Consider the following 24031-nt stretch of genomic DNA (forward strand, 5'->3'; position numbering starts at 1 on the left):
ATATAGGCATACCTTAGAGATATTGCAAGTTTGGTTCTGGACCACTACAATAAAGAGACCATCACAACAAAGTCACATGTTTTTTTTGTTTTCCAGTGCATGTTAGAGTTATGTTTTACACTATACCGTAGTCTAAGTGTGCAATAGCATTGTCTACAGAAACAATTTGCATACCTTAATTATGAAATACTTTATTTCTAAAAATTTTTATCATCTGAGTCTTCTGTGAGTTGCAATTTTTTTGCTGGTAGAGGATCTTATTGATGGCTGCTCACTGATCGTGGTATTGGTTGCTGAAGATTGAGGCGGCTGTGGCAATTTCTTAGCCCGTTTGCCCCGAGAATACTCACTGGTGGCTCTTGCAGTTGCAGCATTTACCCCAAAGTGTAACTCGTGGATTACAGTCCTAACCTTATCCTCAAAGTTTGCCGTGAAATATCTTGCTTTTATAATTATTTTTGCATTGCTCGAGTATATTGATAGTCTTTGGAAACAAATGACATAATTCTACTTATAGCATTCTGTTTTTAGTAGTGGTATTTCCATTTACAAAATTTAGTAATTCTCGATCGCCAACTATGTCAAATCCCAGAAAACGTGGCATTCCAAGGCATGATGTTAACATTGTTCTTGAAGAGTTATTAGCCAAAGATTCATTTGATAAATACAATTTATGTGTACATTTCTGTCACATTAGGATTAGAGACAAGTTCTCTTTAGAAATAACTCCAAGAACAGTTTTTATATTTTCACATCGAATACCAGTCATATTTGCTTCAGCCTCAAAGAGCATGTTTATGGAAAATTAACACTAGCGGCGAGCTAAACTTTTTTTTTTTAATGGGAAATGGGTTAAAAAAGACAACACTGAAGTTTGTTGTATTGATAAAGTCTTCCTTTCACAGAGTTTTCCTGTAGTATGTGATGCTGTTTGATAGCATTTACCCACAGTAGAACTTCTTTCAAAATTGGAGTCAGTCCTTTCAAACTCTGCTGCTGCTTTGTCAACAAAGGTTATACAATATTCTAAATCCTTTGTTGTCATTTCAACAACCTTCACAGCATCTTCGCCAGAGTAGATTACATCTCAAAAAACCACTTTTTTTTTGCTCATCCATCCGAAGCAACTTCTCATCTGTTAAAAGTTTTATCTTGAGATGGCAGTAATTTAGTCATGGTTTCAGGCTCCACTTCTAATTTTAGTTCTCTTTAAATTTCCACCACATCTAAAGTTACTTCCTCTGCTGAAGTCTTGAACCCTTCAAAGTCACCCATGAGGGTTGGAATTAACTTCTTCCAAATTCTTGCTAATGTTGATATTTTGACCTCTTTCCATGAATCACAGATATTCTTTTGTTTTTCTATTTTTTAACTCTTTTTAAAAATATTTTTTATTTTTTAATTATAGTTGGAATATAATATTATATTAGTTTCAGATGAAATAATTATTCTGTAGTTTTGTTATAATTTTGGTGTGATTGCAAGAAGAGTTGTGCACAGCCTCTACCTTCCATGCCATCGTGACTGGTCCCCCATGAATGTTCTTAATTGCATCTGGAATGGTGAATCCTTTCCAGAAGGTTTTAAGTTTGCACATGCAGGGTTGCCACAAACCTTCAGTTTGTAACCAATATAATATCTTGTGACTATAAAATATCTTATGTATGAATTTTCATTTTTCTGATTATAAATGATGTAGAATATATTTTCATGTCTGTATTGGCCATTCATGTTTCCTCTTTTGTGAAGCATCCTCTGCTTATTTTTCCATTAGATTCTTTGACTTTTTCTTGTCATTTGGAATACCTTATATATTCTGGATACCAAAATTATGTCAGTTATATTTGTTGAATTATTTGCTTCATTGATGACTTGTCCTTTTAATTTTTCATTTTGTTGTTTTATTCTTCGTGGTTTTTTTTTTTTTTTTTTTTTACTGATAACCATTGATTTTAATTTTAGCACCTGAAGCTATAATAAAGGGTATGCTTTATAAACGTCACAGGATGGTTGCACACATTAAATAAAGTGACAACTGCGTAATATCACTTAGTATCTCAAAATCTGGAACATACTTTATAATTGTTTAAATACAATCTAAAGAATGAAAATCAGAAGTCATCTATAGTTACAATAATTGTCAATTAAATGTTTTACACTTAATGTTTGATATAGTAGCCAGTATCTACTGGGGATGTTGAAAGTGATTTCAGATTATCATCCTGTTATACTCTATTGGGAAGGTTTCTTGAGTAAGTATGTGACTAGGCAAAGGTGGGTACCACCAGGAACAGAACAGGAAGTAAAGTTCTACCATAGTTTTTGCTTTTCTTCATCAGTTAGAAATGAACAGTGATAATTAAGTACTTATCTTTACATATACAAGGTATGTTGTGAAAGCGTATGTTTACAAACAAAAATATTTGGTAATGTGTTTGATAAGGAAAAAAATGTATAAAGGTATATAGCAAGAACAATCATCTCTTACCCTGGAAAGATCAATTCTGTATTTTAGAGTACATCAAAAAATAAACCTTGCAGTTTTTAGTTTTTCTGAATTCCCTATTCAGAAATACTTGACAAAGAAGACAGATACGTTATTTACTAAAGAAAAAAAGAACAAAGAAAAAATAAAGGACAACAAAAAATGCCAAAATCAAAAAAGAATAAAAAAATACAAAAACCCCAAATTATTTTTACCTTCACTTTGATTGTGCAAAAAGTTAAATCAACAAAAATCAAGAACTATTGAAATGTCTCCAAGTCCAGAATGCGTTCAGATATTTGGCCGCATAGAATATTATCATCTTCAAGTAAGTAAAAGTAATAATGGAAGGCTTTATAAGCATTTTTTCATCTATACATACAGTAGGCATTTTGGTATTTTGGCCACTGGAAAACAAAAGCTGTGGCATTAGTAAAGATCTGAGATGTCTCAGTTTTGTTAATTCAGTGCAGCATCTTTAAGGTTCAGTAAAGTCGACATCAACATTTTTAGAGATAGCCTTATTTAGCATCTTTTAATGAACAAAACTTTATTTTTAATGTAATTGATTTTTATTGATTTCTAAATTTTATTAATTTTATCTACTTATACTTTTATTTCTCTTGGGACTCTGATTCCTTGAACCTTAGATATAGCTTATCCAACTTTACATTTCAGATTTTCCATCTTTTATTTCTCTACTACACTGTGCGTTAATGTCTTAAGTTTTATCTTCTAGTTAACTACTCTTACTTAACCCTTCCATTGAGTTTTTTACTTTAAGAACGATATATTTCACTCCTAGAAGTCTGCCCCTCCCCCCAGATCTGATTGGTCATTCCAAAGTTTATTTTACTTGCTTGTCTTTGTGATTCCAGGTTTTATTTTTTTAAACATTTCATGTTCTTTAATGTCTCTCTAATAATTCTGATATCAACAGTGCTTGGGGGGTGGGGCATTCTAAATGCCTTTTCAATTGTTTTTGTTGGCTTTCCTCCTTGGGTACATGGTGATCTCTAGTTGTATGCTTTGGCTTCATCTTATTTTGTGGAAAATTTACAGATCTCAGTGGAGGGTGCTTTTCTCCCAAAAGGACTGGGATTGTTCTTCCTGGAACCAGGATATCATTAACCTCAAACCCTCAGTTGTCCAGACTCAAGGAGGAGGAGTCCCACGCTCTCTGCTGGCATTTATTTGACTGGACATTTCCTCCCTTTTCTTTTCTGCCTTTTCATACTTATATTTTACCTTTTAAAGATGAATAGTCTTTGTATATGGTCCTTTTGTTGCAGATTTTGTTTCTTTCAAAGCTTGCTGTACATTGGTTGTTGTCTAGACCTTTAGAAAGAAAAGCAAGCACTGCTATAAAATTGTAGGTATTTTGGTGTGTAAAATGCAAAAAAGAAGACATCAGTTTTAAAAGTAAAAAGTTTAGATACTGTGAGATATTTTCATGGAAAGAAAGAAGCAAAAGAGCTATAATGTCACACATTGTAATTAACTTTAAAGCAAAATGAATTTCACATGTGTCTAATTTTATTCTTATTGTGTAAAGATCCTAAGGAAGTTCTATTTTAAAATGTGGACCAGAGCTTTAATTTTAGTTATTGAAAGGTACAATTTTCACACATTACTGTCTGAAATGGATTGAGTTTTGAAGTCTTGAAAGAACTAACCAAGTGTTATTTTTCTTTTTCCATGTGCATTACCTTTGAAACTTCAAGGGATTGTTACAGCCCTATGAATTAGTGGCAGTAATTTATATTAACCCAGCTTTAAGTTACCAAAAAATTAGTGGAGATTGGGTGGATGGTCTTTTGTTTGGATCACAGTACTGTAAGAGGTATTACTTGGGCTGTGATAGTGTTATGGAAAGGTATGGTAAGGGCCAAATAAGGAAAAGCAGAATCTTTAAAAGTACTTAAAAGCAGTATTTTTATTTAATTAACTTAAGCAAAAATATTTAAAAAATGCTGCACAGTAATATACTAATGAGAAACACCAGGTCACAATGCTGAGTTATAAAAATGAGACCAGCACGAATATTTATGAAAGAGATTTACTATAAAGAATTGTGATTTGCTAGAGTGACAACACATTTACTACTGGAGAGACTGCTCTGTTCTAAATTTTAAACAAGGAGGGCTGGTAAATAACTGAACATCTTACTTCCAGCTGTTAAATGAGAGTTTTTCGCTTTTGTTTTCCTAACATGGAGATTATCCCAGTGCTTTTGAGATCCCCTACATTAATAAAATAATTAATGAGTATCTACAGAATTTCAAGACTTGTTACTAGTTTTTTGGTAGATGTTAGATTTAAAGAAAACGCTACTTTCCTTTTTTTCAAGGTTTGTTTACTAACTTTTAAAAGCTATTTTTATAGACATTGCCTTTTTTCTTCACAATAACCTGTGGGAGATGCAAGTTATGTTAGTAAGTATAGGAAAAGTCCCTAGTTCTACAGTTGGTAGGCTTTGAGAAAGGCAATTTAAATGGGCAATAGCTGTGTCAGTTTTTGTAAGGACCAAGAGCACAACATCTGGTTATAACTCAGTGATTACATTTTTTGTGGTAGAAGAAATACTGTAATTTGGTCCATTTATAATATCGAAGGTGCTGAGGATAATGGCAGGAGAAGGGATTGAGGGTGGGGAAAGAAACATGTGGATTGGTTGTTGACATTGTTGAGGATAGAATATAGAGTGATGGTAAGGAAGATGTGGAAAGCCCTAAGTGAGAGAGTGGCAAGTTAGTGGTTTAGAACTAATTTTGGAGAATAAGAGCTGCATAGACTCTTACTTTTCTACTCTATGAAAGATATTATAAAAATATAATTAGTAATAATTGAGTGTGTCAATTTATCAGTTATTTTTCTATGGCCACCCAGGCTTTTGTGTAAAGCAAATGAGAAGGCAGCCCCTGAAATGTGTAAGACAGATTGAAGAATTTCTTGACCATTTTGAGTTTCTGTGGTCATCCAGGGCTTTTGTCATATACTAGTTGTTGCTACTATAGTAATTTCTCATATTTACAGGCAAGTGGACAAAGGAGAATGTTGTGTCAGGTGGACTTTGGTGCAGTATAGCTCACAGAATTGTCACCTGTGGTTTTAGCAGACATGCATGGTGTGGTTAAACTTTTGCACAGCTTTCTTCAGCCCCTCATCATTCTCATCCTGGCTGTTGCTTCTCTGAAGAAGTCACATAGTTTTGATCAGGACTATTTTACTTAAACATGTGCTAGATCCCACTTATTCTGCAGTTGGTTATTTAGTTTTCACAATTATTCAGGCTTTGCATTTTCCCATTTTTACTTCATGTCTCTCTGTTTGTGTATTTGGTTTTTACACAGTGATGGAATGGGAGTCGGAGGGACATGTATGTAGAGAGTGAATTCCTCTCTTGCTAGTTACACAATCTCACTTTAGTTACTGGACACATTAATGAAAGACCTAACAATTATTTACTATTGGGCAACTATATGGTTAGTTTTAAAAAAGTGAACCGTTTTCTCTACCCCAAGCTCACAATCCCTAATTTTGTCTTTATCGCCTATCTCCAAAACTCCTTACTCCTTCCTCCTTTGAAAGTTATTGCAATAAGTGTGGACTCTTTAATACCTGCAACCTTTTTGTAAGTGTGGTTATGGATATATTTTGTTTGATCCACATAGTTTTAAATGTTGGTTAATGTCATATAAAATTTGGGTTTTGGGCTTCACTTAAAAGATTAGTAGATCTCGCAGCATTCCTAGCGACTGCAATAGGCAGGAGCTGAGTATTGGCTGTTCCTATTAGACAGGATAGCTGATGGTCTCCACATAGTCTTCCTCACTCCTTTTTTGAATTACACCTGGCTGTTTTCACTTATTGGTATTACCTGCTTGGCTCTTTGGGGCGCCCGAGTTTATAATTCCTGCTTTATCATTCAGCTCTCCACTTCCTGCAGCACTCTTGGGAACATGCTGCTGACAACCCTCTTTGAGGTGGGGTAGGCTCTAAACCCCAGGGGATACCGCCCAAAGGAGCTGTGATCGATCCTGAAACTGCCTCTTACCTTTTTAAAGGAAAAATTTAGTTAGAAAATTTTCAAAATATTTTCATATGCATCTTGCATTCTTGTTGTTAATGACTGTCCTTTGAGGTAAGCAAGTATGGATTTATGTACATTGGGAAGCTTTGGGCCCCCACTTCTGCTGGCAAGGGCATATCTTTTTATAGTCAGTCAAGTGAGAGATTGGCCTTTACTATGGCCATTTCAGCGTGGCCACACCCTTGTGGCCTAGGTAGCAGATGAACCCTGGTTACTGCTCTGCCATGAATAATTATTGAGAAACCATTAGCTCCTCTAACTGGGGAGGGGAGGAGCCAGTATTCAATTAGAAAACTTTTGACTTCTGTACATCATCCTGCTTTTGTGACATCATGTTATTCTTTGAGGTAGAAATTCTTCATTTCATTTTGTTGTTTGCTGGGTGAGAGCAGAAAAAGAGTATATGTATGCTAACCATGATTTTTATAAGTTACCAATTTGTCTTCTACCTCGGAAGAACCTTTTTGTTGTTTTTGATTGATGTACTCATTTTTATATACTTTAAAAAAAAAGCCCATTCTCTGGTTGTCAGTATGTTCGGTAGTTTTAAAAGTTTGATTAGGTCTTCCTTCTTTTTTTCCTAGTTTTAATCTTTTAGTCTGTCTTCATTTGGAAATCTTTTCGGGATGTTTTAATTGCCTCTTTTTAAAAATTATTTTATTTTTTATTTATTTTTTTAATGCCTACAGTACCTGTTATTCCTAGATGGTTTCCCATTCAAGTACCAACCAGGTCCAACCCTGCTTAGCTTTCAATATCAGATGAGATCGGGCATGTTCAAGGTGGCATGGCCTTAATCACCTTTAATTTATACCATCTTTGAGTATTTTTAAGTGACACAATCATATTACATAAATGTATTATGACAATAGGTGTGACCATATCGCATTGGAATATGGGTTCTTACATGCCCTCTCTGCTGTGGTCAGAATTATTTTCTCTTTTACTATTGGAGTTACATTTGGGCTGAGGAACTGTTTACTGTGATGTTTGATGTTTCTCCTAATGTACTGCCCCACAGAGTACTGTCTTACAGCATGTTAATGTATTATGTAAACAAGGTTCCATGGTCAAGTGATATTTGGGAAATGTGGAGTTAAGCAAAGCTAAACAGGTGTTCTTTGAGTTAGGGCCTCTCAGAACCTTTGGAGTATCTGTGGCACTGTGACTCTCTAAGAGGACGAGGAAAGGAGGCTTGTGTAGGTTTACAGATGCCTCATTCATGCTCTGATGCCAGTTTGGGGTACTCGCTCCCTATGCGAAGTCCAAAGCCTGCTCCTTAAACAGCTCCTGACTCTGGTTGTGCTAATGAAGATTGAAGAGCTCTTACAAATGGCCATTTGATTCCTGATAGGTGGAAGGTAAAGGAAAGATCCTTGATAAACTTTTCATTTATATATATGTGCACAAATTATGGTCCAAAGGTAAATGATTTCAGAAAACCAGACAGACAGGGTAAATAGATAGAGCAGTACAGGCGTAGAATGATGAGTGGGTAATTAGGGTGAAGGGACTGGGAACACAGGAGGAAACATCTTCCAGTTGGAGGTCAGGTGAGTGACAAATATTGTGCAGAAGAGTTTTATTTGAGGGGACAGAATCTTTGAAGAGGCATTTGTCTATGAACTTGGGCTGGTGTGTGGACTTTCTGCTGAGATTTGATGGCTTTAAGCTTTGAACCATTTGGCAAATTCTGACTTGTCATTATGGGGCTTGTTTGGAAACTTTTACATTAAATTGTTTCTATCACTAACCCCTGATGAAGCAGCTTTGAATATAAGCCTTGCCAGTGTTTATGTGGAATGGCTGTGCCCCTGGGTGGGGAGGATACAGCAGCTCTGTTTACCTGTCCTCAGTTTTAGCTCTTTCGATCTTTGTTGACAGTTGTTGCTGAGAAAGGAGGGTGGCATGTCATATTTTAAAATGATAAGAACTGGAAGCATAGAGTTTATACACGAAGGCCCAGAAGTCAGATAATTTAGGTTTATTTTTTGCCACCTACTACTAGCTGAGAGTATTTTTTCATTTATTCATTTGAGTATAACATTACCTATTTTATAGGATTGTTTTAAATAGTTGTAGTGTTTATGTATGTGCAGTGTAATGAGGTAGAGTATGGTGTAATACTTCACCTAAATGGCAGACTAGGTATACTCCTTTCTTGAGTTTGTGGATACCTGGTATTCTTTTGTGTTTGAGTAGGGCCTGTCCTTGGAGGCAGTTAGCCAATTCAGTCAATAATAGAAAACAGAAATCGGAGTAGAAATTTTAAAGCAGTAGGATTTATCCACAGTTTCTGTTATGTAAGTTATCCTTAATATTTTAATCACCTCTTTTATTGAAATTATTTGACTTTTATTTAAGCAGAAGATAGTAAGTTTAAACATCATGGCAACCTTGGCCTTGCCCATTAGTTGGCCTTGCAGCAAACATGCTATTTGCTTATAATGAGGGGAACTTCAGAAGTAAATTTTATAGGACTTTATTATCTCTTATTACATGTTCGACTGTTGTTTTTGGGGAAGCTTTTCAGTAAGATTGACTAGAGAATAGTGGAGACATTGACTAACAGTTCTTAGACGTCAGTTTTATTTTCTAAAGATTTTGTGTCCTTTAGTGTGTTCAGCACTCCAAACCTCTTTGGGAGGCTGCTAGCCCTCATGTTTTCATGAAGAAAGAATGGAAGCTCAGAACATTTCAGTGAATTTTGCCCTGGTTAGTGGCAGAGCTGGAGTTATAATCTGAGTCTTCTGCCAGTACATTCTCTTTACCCTTATCTCCATTAGACACACAGGTCTAAGGATGTCAAAAGATTCAGGTAATGTCAGTCAGTAATAAAGACTTTTCCAAAGGTAGGAATTTCAGAAGAATAGTTTGTTCCTAAATTTGCAAGCTCATTCAGTTTAAAAATGATTCCTATAATGTGGCTCTCATTTATTACTTCAGAATCATTGCCTCAGTAATGACTTTTAAATAGGACTTTATTATTAGAGTGATTGGACTGAAGTCTGATTGGACTAGGGTTAAGAGTTTGTATCACTATAAATAGAGTGAGATAAAATATTTTACATAATTTGATTGAACTTTTATGAGGTCTCATAAATTGGCACCTAGGATCTTCTATAAAAGGATACTTACTTTGACCAATTTCCCAATTACAACCTTACCACTGTGGGGTTTAAGATAGAGTGGCTACTTAGGAGAATTTGGGGATTAAATTATTTCCACTGGCACTTTCAATTGTTACCTGGGGCAGAGCTTATTTAACTGTTCCATCAACAATTTTTCTAACCCAAAAGCTTGAAGTAAAAATAGTACACTGATTAGAGAATCATCTATAGACCAAAACAAAAACAGAACTACCCTAAAACAAAACAAAACAAAACAAAACAAAACAACTCCCAGAACAACCTTGTGAGTGTATAAGAGAAATATTAGATGTGGTTCTATGTGAGTCCATTGGCATAGTTATTGAAGAATACCTTTTTGGTATACATGAATCATTTTAATGCCCATCTTTAATACCTTGATTAGATTGAAATGGATTGAAAGGCATTACAGTTTGCATAGGAATGGCACAATCTCTGATATTTATATTTGATTATGAGAAAGGCATATGGGAAAAATATGTGGTTTGTATATATTTTAAGCAGTTGTGAATTGCAGTGAAATCCTAATTGGTAAGTTCTAATAAAACTAGTATCTCTTCCTATCACTTTAACTCATACATACTAGCAATTCTAACCTTTTCTCTCTATCATCACCAGCCATGTTCTGTTACTGTTAGAACACTAGATTATTCCATGAATTTTACTAGAGTTTGGATTGTGTTTTTAGTAATTATTCTGTGTTTAAAATTTCCCATCAATATAAGACGTTAATATTTAGTTGAAGAAGCAGTAAAAGCAAAATGATCTGTGGCTTAGGATAGTAATAAGAGTTTTCCCAATAAAGTTCAATTTTTAGGAAACAATGAATGTATCACATGCTAAAATTAAAATGAATAGGGATGAGAGAGTGATGAAAGATGATATATTTTGCTACGGCTATCTAGAAATGATGTCTGATGTTGAATATGACTTCTAATGTACCAATAAACAAACTGAAGAACAAAAGAACTCCCAAACAAAAAGGCATGTCAAAGATGGAAAGTACACTCTAGATCACATGCTTTGGAGCAATGATTTTTTGCTAACAGCAAATGGGGAGTGGGGACTTAAGTTCTATTTCTATTGGGAAGCAAGCAGGGAGTTATTTGGTATACTTTTATACTAATATAGAACCTCATTATGCTCATAATAATCTTGGATAGTTAATGGATTATATAAATATGTGTGTTTCTTGAATAATGATTACTTAACATTTCTAAGAGAATTAAAATATACAGTATAATAATTTTGTCAGATGATGGTTTGATTAGTAAATGTTATCTTTACTAGTATATTAATGTTTTTTTTTTTTTTTTTCTCTTTCTCTCCTGGTTCCAGGGTGTGGATGAATGGAACATAGCTCGCCTAAATACGGTGTTGGATGTGGTTGAGGAAGAGTGCGGTATTTCTATTGAGGGTGTAAATACCCCTTATCTCTATTTTGGCATGTGGAAAACCACATTCGCATGGCACACCGAGGATATGGACCTCTACAGCATTAATTATCTCCACTTTGGAGAGCCCAAGTCTTGGCAAGTTACATGTTTGATGTTCATTTGCTTTGGAGTTTTGAAGTTTGGACAATATAAACCTATTGAAGAGGTTGTTTTTCCTTTGATAGATTCAGATTTTTTATGAGCTGTTGGACAGTTTTCGACTATAATAATTATCTTCCACTATGCCCAGCGTTTTACTTAGTAGCATAAAGCTGGTGATTACTTGTCTATGGAAAGGGACCTACAGACCATTTTGTGGGTGATGGATTGATAGATATTTTAGTCTTGAATAATTTGTTAGGCATCATTAGTTATCTGAGCATTTGTTTGAAGATTGTGGGAAACTTTACTTCCTGAATGTAGAGTATCAAGTAATCTTTATGATTGTCTGGTCCAGCTTCCTCTAAGTAAATGACAAGTTCCATTTAATGCGTGGCAGCTAGAGGGAGAAGAGGGATGAATCAGAAGGCTGATTATCACTCTTTGGATGATAGGCATGGGTTAAAGAGTAAGTTAATGTTACTGTGTGTTCTTCACTTACAAATTTATGTTCATGAACTTCTGTATTCATCTTTCTGAGCAATGGTTTTAAGATTTACCGCTCTGTGAAGTGCACCATATAGTACATTCACTACACATTTGTGATTATATTTGTCAGTCGCCCTGGTATCCTTTGTGGTCAGCTAGTTTCATGTTTTAAACTTGTTTTTGTAGGATTTTGACTGGAGAGTTTAAATATCAGTTCTGTTTTCTATAGTGCATGTACATGCAGGAGAAGACAGACAGAAGCATATGAAGTGTCAACTTGACTCCCCAGGAGATATGATGTTTATGATGGTTGAGAGCATGTTAGGATGCACCTTAGGTGTTCCTGTCAGCCTAGCAGCTTTCTTTGCTCCAATGTAAAGATAATGGCCTCTTTCAAGTTCTCTTGCTGATAGGTGTATAATTTCTTTTCCCATCTTACTATTACTTGCCATTGAGGTTTTATCACTTGGTAAAGTGGGAAATCGTAAGCTTTCTGCAAAAAATTCAAATATAGCAAGACTTCCTAATGATCAAAAGGACATCTAATTGGAAGGAAAGTTTTGAGTAGAAGGGCATAGTTCTTAGGACATAACAAGAGTTATCTAGGCAGTTCCTGGTTTGCTGTAGAGTGTTGTGATCTAAAAAACCTTACTGGGAAGCTGTTTAAATTATTTTAAAGGTGTTTTACTTATACATTTAATTTGATAAATTCTTAGCATTCTGCTCTCTTAATAGAAGTAATCAAACTTAAACACTTTTAGTAGGCGGTCTGGGACCTAGAGTGGCTTTGCGACAAACAGTGTGATGGGATTATTCATTACATACGTGTTTACCGAGGGCGAGTTGTAAGCACACACTTTAGGTCCTGTGTATCTCTATTTGTCATATTTCTTCAACACCACTCTAATATCTTTTGGAATGTCATCCTTTAGTACTTCTGAGAATTAGCTTTGAGAGACTCGGAGAAATATTTAAATGCATAAGCTCCTGGGCAGTTTCTCAGCTGCATAGTTACATTCATGCTCTTTTTGACCCTCACTTTCATTGTGGATAAAATTAAATGAAATGGATAAATTCAACATTTTGGTGAAATCTCGTACATAGGCAACTATATACTGTATTTCCCTTAAGAAATCTGAAAAGTTAGTAGCAAAACTTTTTTGGAGGGTTGTTAGATATCAATTAAGGAGAATGCCTGGGACATTAATTTGAGTTTTTAATATTAGAGGAATTAGATGAGGTCTCTGCTTTCTTATGATGAAAGATATTTTTTTTTCCCCTTGTCTCGGGAACAGGATTATGTTGTCTTCTAAAGATCACTTAGGAGAGAATATTTTGCTGGGGGGTAAGACTGATTTTAGTCTCACGTCATTGGGAAGGAGCACCGTGGCTTGTAAGTGAGAATAATTATGCCAGTTTCCAAAGTATGTATTTCTCCTCACATGTATATTTTCAGTATTTAATTAGTCTGTTAGTTATTAAGCATATAGACTCCTTTATATGCATTATGGGTAAATTTATAATAACACTATTATCTTTAACCTTGACCATTATTTATAATGATAAAGTAATAAAACACAGCATTGAGTTATGACAGCTAATCTACATTCCATTTTCTATGATAACCACTCTAGGAAATGAGTACTATAAATGACTCTAAGGATATTTCCCAGTAGATTTATGAAAGATTATATTAGCTCAGAATAAATAATTTTGAGGTAAACTCTATTATCATTAAAACTCATTTTAGTAATCATCATGATATAGTTGAAGTGAGCTTTGAAAGGTGGTAGAAGCAATACAGATTTGTGTAAATATTGGGAGGCAGGGAGTGTGTGTGGCAGAGCTTAGACTCCAGGGACCAGCAGTCAGGGCTCTAGTCCTTATTCTGCTACTAACATGGATGGCTTTGGACAAATAACTCTACTTCTTTGGATCCCAGTCTCCTCACTTGCAAAATGGCAAGGTTAATCAGGACGATCTCCCGTGCTCTAATTCTGTAGTTTGTGTTCAGTATCATAGGAATATTTTTACTTACTCTACAAAATGAGAGGATGACAAGGTGATGTAAGGTTGTCTGTGTGCCTGTGCATAAACTGGCTTCATTTTCTGTTGTCCTCTCCTTGTTGAGTTGCATCTGGGACAGTTGCCTTTATTCTCCAGGAGTGCTCTCTCCTGTGTTTGACATCTCTGTCCCAGGCTATGTGTCTTCCTCCTTCTCTCTGACCTTACAGGCTGGCATTGAACTTCTGCTGCTGCTTCTTCTTTGGTTCTACCCTCAGGCACCAAGTTCTGGGTATGATTATTACAAAGACTGCTGCCTAAGATCCTTTCCCTACTTCTGTGTTCACACTGTGCTCCTCTGGCCCTGTATCCCTTTTTGCTTGAAGGCTTTCTGGACCATGTGCTGTGCCCACTGTAGGCATGTTTTTGCACCTCTCTGGTGATTGTGACCACCGGCCTCCTTTCCTGTGCCTGCTTCGAAGTTGGAGTCTGTATCTGTTTGCCTTTATGCAGTGCCTGGCTATAGGACTGATTCTCTGTAAATAATTCTTGTTTTGAATCAGAAGAGTGTTGTTTTGGATCAAGCTGTTTAAGGACAGAGAAGGAAATATATATAACACTTTGTAGAGATTCTTGTCCAAAATGTAACTGTTAAGAACATCAAGTTTCCTGAGTTTCCTGAGTAGCCGCAGATATGCACAGCTCCAGGTAGAAGCCTGGAAACATACTTTTCTGGGCATTATGTGTGGCAGATTTAGTTGAATAAATGTTCATGAACACAGGGTAGTACTGAAGAGAATTTAGAGGAGCTGATAATTTCTTTAAACATTTCTGGCATAGAGGTTTAAGGGAAAAAGAATGGTTAAAGTAAGCAGATAGAAAATTGCTTTGGCAGTCAGTGGTAAAGTATTTATTTTCTTGGAATTAATATTGACCTTGGAGTATGGAGACCTGTTTTAAAAACCCAATCTGTCACTTACCAGCTGAATGACTTAGGGCAAAACACTGTATTCCTTTCATCATAAGTTTCTTTAACTGCCAAATAGAGGCATGATTTATTCACTGTCTACTTATAGAATTTCTAGGATGGTCCAGGGATATACTATACTCTCTGTAAAAGTGCTTGGTAAACTGTAAAATACTCTACAAATATTAATAATTACTATTTTAATAACCTTATGAAAATAAATTATTTTTTGGTCATAGTAATTATTTAAAGTCTATATCTGACATATATAATGGAGTGGGAGTTTCAAGGGTAAATAAAATATAATTTTCCCTTCTAAGCATCATGTATGACAGTAGTTAGTAGCTGTTGGGGAATATAGAATTTAGACGATGTCTCAAATCCTTTTTTTCTGAGGCCGTGTCAAAATACAATCAATAAGAGACTTTCAGATTTACTCTCTGGAGAATAAGAGAGGTGAGGTTTAAGTGGACATGTATTGACCTGTGAAAAGGTCTAAAATCAGGAAACAAGGTTCTCCTGAATGTTTTTAGAAAAATTAAGGACAGGCTGCAGCATTGTGGACTTGGTTAAATTTTGTTCAATAAACTGAGATTTTGTTAAAATGCCATGTAGCAATAAGTGATGTCGTATTATTCAGAATAGATACAAACTTAGTTCGATGCTTTTTCATTAGATCATTGTTTAGTTTTTGTAGTAATTAAGAGCATCGGTTTTTGCATCAGAGTCTTATGTTTTGAGTTCTAACGTTATCTTCTAATGGTATGTGATCTTGGACAATTATTATATAACTCCTATTTCCTGTGGTTAAACACTCACATGGTTTTGGTGCCCACTTCGTAAGGTAGTTTTGTGGATTAAATAAAATACTGTGTACATAGCATATACCACAGCTCCTGATATATCTATCGTAAGTGCTCAATAGATGTTAACATACATGCATTTAACAAATATATGTTGCATGTTATATATGAGGCCATAGATGAGGTCATATATAAGATCTTGCAGATCTTACGTTAATAAGGATTCTTGGTTCTAAATGACAGAAACCTAACTTAAGCAAAAAGGTTATTTGCCAATGTATATGGATGGGATAAGCTAGAAGTATGGCTTAAGCCAGGAGAACAGGTACTCCCACTGGATGTCTGTCTCAGCCTCACCCTTTGTCTCCCCCGCCCTCGATTCACTCCCTCCCATCTCACCCCTACCACTTCTTGTTTGTTTGTTTTTAAACAACAGTTTATTTTTTTTCAAAGTTCAGGTGTCCCGGAGTCCCAAATCAAAGTGTCAACAGGGGTGGTTCCTTTTGTAGGGAGGCTCTGAGGAAAAAACTGTCCCATGTGCCTCTCCCAGCTTCTGGCAAACACAGTTCTTGGTGTTCCTTGCCTTGTAGGTACGTCATTCCAATCTCTGCTTCTGTCCTCACATTCTCTTCACTATGTTTCTGTGTCCTCTCCCCTTCTTTTAAAGACACCAGTCATTGGATCTGGGCTCCACCCTAAATCTAGGGTGATCTCATCTGGAGATCCTTAACTAATTAACCCTGCAGAGACCCTATATACAAATGTGGAAACATTTCAGGGTTCTGGGCAGACATGAATTTTTGTGGGAGGCGATTCTACCCATTACAGAAGTATAACTAAAGAATATGACTGGTTATAGTGGATTCCAGGTGGAAATATGTGTAGCTTTATTTCCTTCTGTGTAGCTGTATCCTAGACTACCAGTATTGAACTGAGTAAAAAAGGACCAGGACCTTAATATTTTCTTCATGTTATTAAAAGTTAAAGTTGTTGATCATGTAGCTTCTATATGAAACGTTACAGAATAAATTTGTACAGAATTAAGCACAATTTTCTGCTTCCAGTTCTTATTAAATACATAGATATTTGGATTCTTTAATCCAACTATTACAAGGTTTAATGTCTTAAATGTAAGTAACAATAACATTCTTTCTCTTTTAAAAAAGTACATCTAAGTTAAACCACATATTTTTCAATGTTCTAATCTTGAAGGGTTGTCAAATCTACTTAAAAATTTTTTTATTAGTTTCAAGTATGCAGTACATTGGTTAGACATTTATATGGTTTATAAAACGATCCCCCTGGTTGCTCTTTCTCTCCTCTGATTCTCCACCTAGCCATTACATTAATGCTAATTGCATTTCCTATGCCATGTTCCCCATACCTGTGACCACCTATCAACTACTAATTTGTACTTCTTTAACCCTTCACCCTTTTCTCCCAATTTCCCTCCCTTCTGGCCATCACCAGATTGTACTCTTCATTTGTGAGTCTGTTTTTGATTATTTTTTTTGTTCCTTAGATTTTGCATATAAGTGAAATCATAGTATTTATCTTACTCTGTTGACTTATTTCACTCAGCATAAGAGCATCTAGGTCCACCTATGTCATTGCAAATGGTAGGATTTCATGTTTTTTAATGGCTGAGTAATATTCCATTGCATATATGAGCCATAACTTATATATTTAGTCATCTGTTGATGAGCGTTTAGTCTGCTTCCATATCTTGGCTATTGTAAATTGTGCTGCCATGAACATTGGGGTGCACAGATCTTTATGAATTATTGTTTTGGTTTTCCTTGGATAAATACCCAGAAGTGCAATTGCTGGGTCAAAAGGTATATCCATTTTAAATTTCTTGAGCCTCCAGACTTTTCCATAGAGGCTGTACCAATTTGCAATCCCACCAACAGTGTATGGGGGTTCCCTTTTCTCCACATCCTCGCCAACATTTGTTGTTCTTTGATTTGTTGATGACAGCCATTTTGACAGGTGTGAGGTGATATCTCATTGTGGTTTTAATTTGCATTTCTCTGAAGATTAGTGATCTTGAGTGTTTTTTCATATGTCTATTGGCCATCTGTATTTCCTCTTTGGAGAAATATCTATTCAGGTGTTCTGCCTATTTTTTAATTGGATTGTTTGCTTTTTTGTTGTTGAGTTGTATAAGTTCTTTATATATTTTGGATATTAACCTCTTATGAGATGTATCATAAGTGAGTATCTTCTCCCATGCAGTCAGTTGGTTGTCATTTTCTCTTGTTGATGGTTTCCTTTGCTGTGCAAAAACTTTTTAATTTGATGTATTTATTTTTTCTTTTGTTTCCCTTTCCCTGGGAGATAATGTCCAAAAGAAACTACTAGTAGCAATACCAGAGAGATTACTGCCTATATTTTCTTCTAGAAGTTTTATGGTGTCAGGTCTTAACATTTAAGTCTTTAATCCATTTTGAGTTTATTCTTATATATAGTGTAAGAAGGTGGAGCAGTTTCTTTCTTCCCTTCCCTTCCCTTCCCTTCCCTTCCCTTCCCTTCCCTTCCCTTCCCTTCCCTTCCCTTCCCTTCCCTTCCCTTCTCTCCCCTCCCCTCCCCTCCCCTTCCCTCCCCTTCCCTCTCCTCCCTTCCCTTTCGCTTCCTTCCCGTCCTTTCCTTTCTTTCTTTCTTTTGCATATATCTGTCCAGTTTTCCCAACATCATTTACTGAAGAGACTGTCTTTACTCCATTGTATATTCTTTCCTCCTTCGTCATATATTAGTGAGCATATAGGCATGGATTTATTTCTGGGCCCTCAGTTCTGTTTCATTGATCAATGTATCTTTTTATGCCAATATCATGATGTTTTGATTACTGTAGGACTGTAGTATATAGTTTGATATCAGGTAGTGTGATACCTCCAACTTTGTTCTTCTTTATTCTGTGGCTATTCGGAGTCTTTTTATGGTTCCATATAAATTTTAGGATTATTTGTTCTAGCTTTCTGAAAAATTTCATTGGTATTTTGATAGGGATTACATTGAATCTATTGATTGCTTTGGGTAATACGGACATTTTAATGATGTTAATTCTTCCTATCCATGAGTATGGTATATGCTTCCATTTATTTGTATCTTCTTCAATTTCTTTTTTCATTGACATAATTTTCTGAGAACAGGTCTTTTACTTCCTTGGTTAATTTGATTCCTGAGTATTTTATTGTTTTTGATGCAATTGTAAATGGGATTATTTTCTTAATTTCTCTTTCTGAAAGTTCATCATTGGTGTATAAAGATGCCACTGACTTCTGAATATTTTTGTATGTTGCTACTTTACTGATTTCATTGATCAGTTCTAAATTTTTTTATGGAATCTTTAGGGTTCTCTATAAGATAGTATTGTGTCATCTGCAAATAACAAGAGTTTTACTTCTTCCTTTCCAATTTGGATATCTTTTATTTCTCTTTCCTTTCTTATTATTGTGGCTAAGGCTTTCAATATAATGTTGAAGAGGAATAGTGAAAGTGGGCATCCTTGTCTTGTTCCTTATCTTAAGGAAAACGCTTTTAGCTTTTCACTGTTGAGTATGATATTAGCTGTATTTTTGTAATATATGGCCTTTATTATGTTATATTCTGTCTAGTCCCACTTTGTTGAGAGTTTGTCTCATAAATGGATGCTGGATTTTGTCAAACACTTTTTCTGTACCTATTGATAAGATTATATGATTTTTATCTTTTGATTTATTCACATTAATTGATGCAGATCTTTTACCAACCTTGCATCCCAAGAATAAATCCAGCTTGGTCATGATGTATGATATTTTTAATGTATTGCTGAATTTGGTTTGGTAATATTTTGTTGAGGATTTTTGCATCAATGTTTATAAGAGATATCAGCCTATCGTTTCTCTTTTGTAATATCTTTGTCTGGTTTTGGAATCAAGGTAATGGTGGCCTCATAAAAGGAGTTAAGGAGCCTTCCCTGTTCTTGATTTTTTTGGAATAGTTTGAGGATAGGTGTTACTTCTTCTTTGAATGTTTGGTAAAATTCACCTATGGAGTCGTCTGGTCCAGGACTTTTGTTTTTCTGGGAGATTTATGATTACTGATTTGATTTTGTTGGTGGTAATCGGTTGATTCAGATTTTCTCTTTCTCCTTGACTCAGTCTTGGGAGATTGTATGTTTCTAGCAATGTATCCATTTCTTCCAGATTGTCCAGTTTGTTGGCATATAATTGCTCATAGTATTTTCTTATGCTCCTTTGTATTTCTGTATGTCTGTAGTTATTTCTCCTCTTTCATTTCTGATTTTATTTATTTGAATCCTCTGCCTTTTTTCCTTGATAAGTCTGGTTAGGGGGTCCATCAATTTTGTTTACCCTTTCAAAGAACCAGCTCTTGGTTTTATCAATCTTTTCTGTTGTTTTTCTAGGTTCTATTTCGTTTATTTCTGCTCTGATCTTTATTATTTCCTTTCTTCTACTCACTTTGGGCTTTGATTACTGTTCTTTTTCCAGTTCTTTTAAGTGTAAGGTTAGATGGTTTATTTAAGGGTTTTTTTTTTTTTTTCTTTTTTAGTTTATTTGAGGTAGGCTTGTATTGCTGTGAATTTCCCTCTTAGGACTGCTTTTGCTGTGTCCCATAGATTTTGAGTTGTTATGTTTTCATTTTCATTTGATCTCATTGTTAACTCATTCATTGTTTAGTAACATGTTATTTAGCCTCCATGTGTTTGTGTATTTTCCAGTTTTTTTCTTGTAGTCGATTTCTAGTTTCATACTATTGCGATCGACCCCTTCTTGTTTTTCCTTTCCCTTTTTTCCTGGGGTAGAGGAGGAGCTCTTTACATATAGATAAATATTTGATTATTATTAAATTTTACAATTCAGGCAGGTCTTACTTTTAAAAAGAACAAACAGGTTATATGGTGTCAGATTGACCTAAGCATGTTTAAATATATTCCATTAAAATGTGAACTCCTGGGTCGGGTGAGGGACTCTTATAGTTTTATTCACTAGTGTGTCTCCAATGCCTGGTACATAGTAGATACTCAAAAAAATTTTTCTTAAATAAACAGACCTCCTGAAGGAATTACTTATTAAAGTTATTATTATTACTATTGTTATATAAATACCTATAATAGAACATTACTTTAGAGATTGGACAACTTGATAATATTTAATGATATATTAAATTGGCAACCCATTCTACTAACCCCTACTTGTTAACTTACCAATTTAGTAAGTTTAGACTAAATTAATATATTTTCATTGCAAATGTTAGACTAATTGGATAATGGTAAAAGCTGTATCTTTTTAATAGTTTCTATAGAAAAAAATACTCTTTAATAGTGGTTTGTTTCTGGTTTTAATTACTCTCCCTAGAGAAATCTGCCCTTTAAATAAGAATAATAGACTTTAATTAATACTTTTAAATCAACGTTAGTAAAACTACCTGCATAAGTTATTCTGATCATTTGTAGGCATATCTATCTATCTGTCTATCATGTTATTAGATAATATTGTTTAAAAAGATTTTAAAAATTGGAAATATACTCCAAAAGTGTGGTATTAATTTTGTGCTCAGGTGTTAGTTGTATTTGTAGGAAGAAAAGAATATAATGATAACTGGTAGGAAAAAATTTTATTGATCAAATTTTACTTAGACTCAAGCTTGACTTGGAGATAAACCACAATCACGTGCACATGCCTGCATTCTAAACAGTGAATCCTGGAGACCTCAGCTCAGCACAGAATTCCCTAAAGTAAGCATCATCAAAGTCTAGTATTTGTGATTTTCAAAGTAAATCTCTCTCTTCCCTAAAACGATGAGATATGTAATGCCTTTTCACTAACTGATGGGTAACTGTAATGTAAACTAGTAATGTGGTAATGTACCCTGACATTAATTACTTTTGATATCCCTGATAAGCATAGCAGGGACTTGTAAATTCCTTCAGGATGCCTAGTTCCTTGTTGCTATTCTTTTACTTAGAGCCACCATCACTGCCTGCAAGAACAGAGAAACTCCTTCAAATAAAAAGAAATTGCCAAATCAAATCCATACTGTTAGGGAAAAATCAGAAGGCTAATGCAAATTTATTTGTCATGTAGTCCCTGGAAAACAAGCATTAATACTGTTAGCCTTGCAGATTACTGTGACAGATGTAATAGTTCACAAATTTCTTTTGCCTGGCTTATCTTTTCCCCCCATATTTCTTGCCCTCCTTTCAGTCTGTTTAAATAGCACTTTGTGCTATTTAGATAGCACTTCGTAGAAGATATACATTATTTGATATTCGTTTTGCAAAAATTATTTTTTGACTTAAGCATATAGGAAAGAAGCTTGCTTTTTTTTTTCTTTTTTTTTGGTGATTGCACTTCTACAGGTGGACTTGCATAAATAGATTTAAATTACTTCCCCACATACATTTATTCTTTGTATGCTGACTTTTCAAGGAGTAGAGCTGAACTAAGGGTGGTGAAGTATGTTGTTTGTTTGGCGACACCATTTAATATAATGAAGTCTTTCATGTGTCAGAAACTGTGCTAATGACTTTAAGAATCCAGGTAATCTAGACCACACATGTTTTAGGAAGGTATTTTTCTGCCTCATTTTCAGACTGAGGACTATGAGACTTAGAGCCTTAATTGTTTTATCTCTTGATGAATGATTTTTGCTTCTGGGATTCAAACTTTTATTTGTCAGACTCTTTTTTTAGATTCAAAGAGAAAAGGAAAGAGTAAATATTCAGGGATAGACAAGAAGAAAGTGTGCCGTTCTTTTTTACACCATCAATGTTCTTTTAATGAGATTTTTTGCAGAGCCAAAAGAGAAACATACCTCTTATTTTTTGGGACAAAATTATGGCATAAGAGAGCAGATTTTCAGAATGGTAAAATATAGCTAGATTTTTATCTTGTGATAACTAATGGAGATAGAACAACCACTGGAGGTGAGAGTGGGAGTATCCACCGGCCCAACTTTATTTGCTTGGCATTTTAGGTTTGTTTTTTAGTTGTTCCGCTTGGTAATCTACTTGTAGTCAGAAATAAAACCCCACAATTTAGAAAGAATGAATTTTACATTCAGGATTTTGTCTCCCTCTAGGGAGTAGGTGGCAATTCTTCAATTACATGTCTGTTTAGATTCTTTCCTCTTCAGTGAAACTTTGTAAAAAACTAGTCTGTCTCCGTCAAGAGATGAGTGCTTTGTTTGTCAAACCTATTGGATAAGAACTGCTAGGACAGGGACAAGGGAGTCACAGTTTGATTCCAGCTTCTGAAAGCTATAACACAATCCTCCTCAGTCTTCAAGTATTGTGGATCTCCTGACTTTTACTTTAAAATTAATTTTCATTCATTTCCTCATGTTATTTAGAATCTCTTAATCTGTTTCAGAAGTGATATCTGCATTGAATTGCTCTGGATTGAGAATATTTTGTTGTAGATTTTTGAGATGGAAACTCAATATGAACTAGCTTAGCCCAAAAGGAGAATTTAATTGGCTCACATAACCATGAATGGCCAGAACATCATAGAACCCTGAAAGTTGCCAGAAGGCGATAGATTCTAGGTCTCACTTTTCTTTGTGTGTTGCCTTCATTTTTCTCCCTGGCTCATGTATTCCTAGCTCTGTCACTAGAGAGGATAGCCGTACCATCTGGGGAGGGACCATGGATTTTCCTGGCTTGGATCCTGTGCCAATCTCTTGGATAAGTCACTGAAGCCAAGGGTAGGAAGTTACTAGGTTCTCCTGGCTTGAGTCATGGGCCTGCCTCTGTGATGATGGGGACAGAGACATGAAGAATGGCTTGCTCTCATTAGAATTACGCATTTATGTTTGAGGTAGATAGTTCCCCATATGAATTACCTGAGTTGTGCTGCACAGGGGGAATAAAACTCGATATCTCTTCTAGATCCTATAATGCATGGAAAAGTCCCAAATAAATGTCCAAGTAATCTTAGGAAGGCTGATTGGATTACCCCAACTGCCTCAATTCACTTTCTGTAAGATTTGAAAAAATATTCTATGGGGAACTTTCCTTAAGATGGAATATATATGTATATATTTTAGGATATTAAAGTTATTAAAATGTATGTTTGCTGAACTTGTTATAAAAGCACTTCTAGCAATTGATTGGTAACTTATACCCAACGTACACATGGTGGGTGGAATTTAATCTCTTCACCTGACTTAAAATTAAAGCATCTATAATTTTAAATTTTTTTTTTTTTTTTTGCCGCTTGAAAAAACATTGCTCTCATTCTGGTGATTTATATATTATATATCTAATAGTCAGTTTTACCACTTTATTACGTCATATTCTTTTAGAAGTCTTTCATTGATTTTGTGGTTTTGTCTCCTCAACACAACTTTCAGTTTCTTGAGGGCAGCACCACAGCGCCTCGAATTACAGCATGCTTATAAGCTTGTTTTGTTATTGAAGCAGGGTTTTTTTTCCTGGATCTGCTAACTTATATGTCATATATATGCACAGTTTTATGCTATTTTGTCTTTATTGATCTTA

General features: G+C 35.0%; 1 protein-coding gene across 5 annotated transcripts in view; it reads left to right on the forward strand.

Moving 5' to 3' along the window:
- The window catches only part of KDM4C (lysine demethylase 4C), a 335813-nt gene that overhangs the window by 54379 nt on the left and 257403 nt on the right, over window positions 1–24031 (forward strand). For all 5 annotated transcript variants that reach the window (XM_016161837.2, XM_016161838.2, XM_016161836.2 and 2 more), the window contains one exon: window positions 11066–11259. In XM_016161837.2, coding sequence (XP_016017323.2) covers window positions 11066–11259 — 194 coding nt within the window. The remainder of the gene's footprint in view (window positions 1–11065; window positions 11260–24031) is intronic.

This window comes from Rousettus aegyptiacus, unplaced genomic scaffold (genome assembly GCF_014176215.1).
Source record: "Rousettus aegyptiacus isolate mRouAeg1 unplaced genomic scaffold, mRouAeg1.p scaffold_m13_p_3, whole genome shotgun sequence".
NCBI lineage: Eukaryota > Metazoa > Chordata > Mammalia > Chiroptera > Pteropodidae > Rousettus > Rousettus aegyptiacus.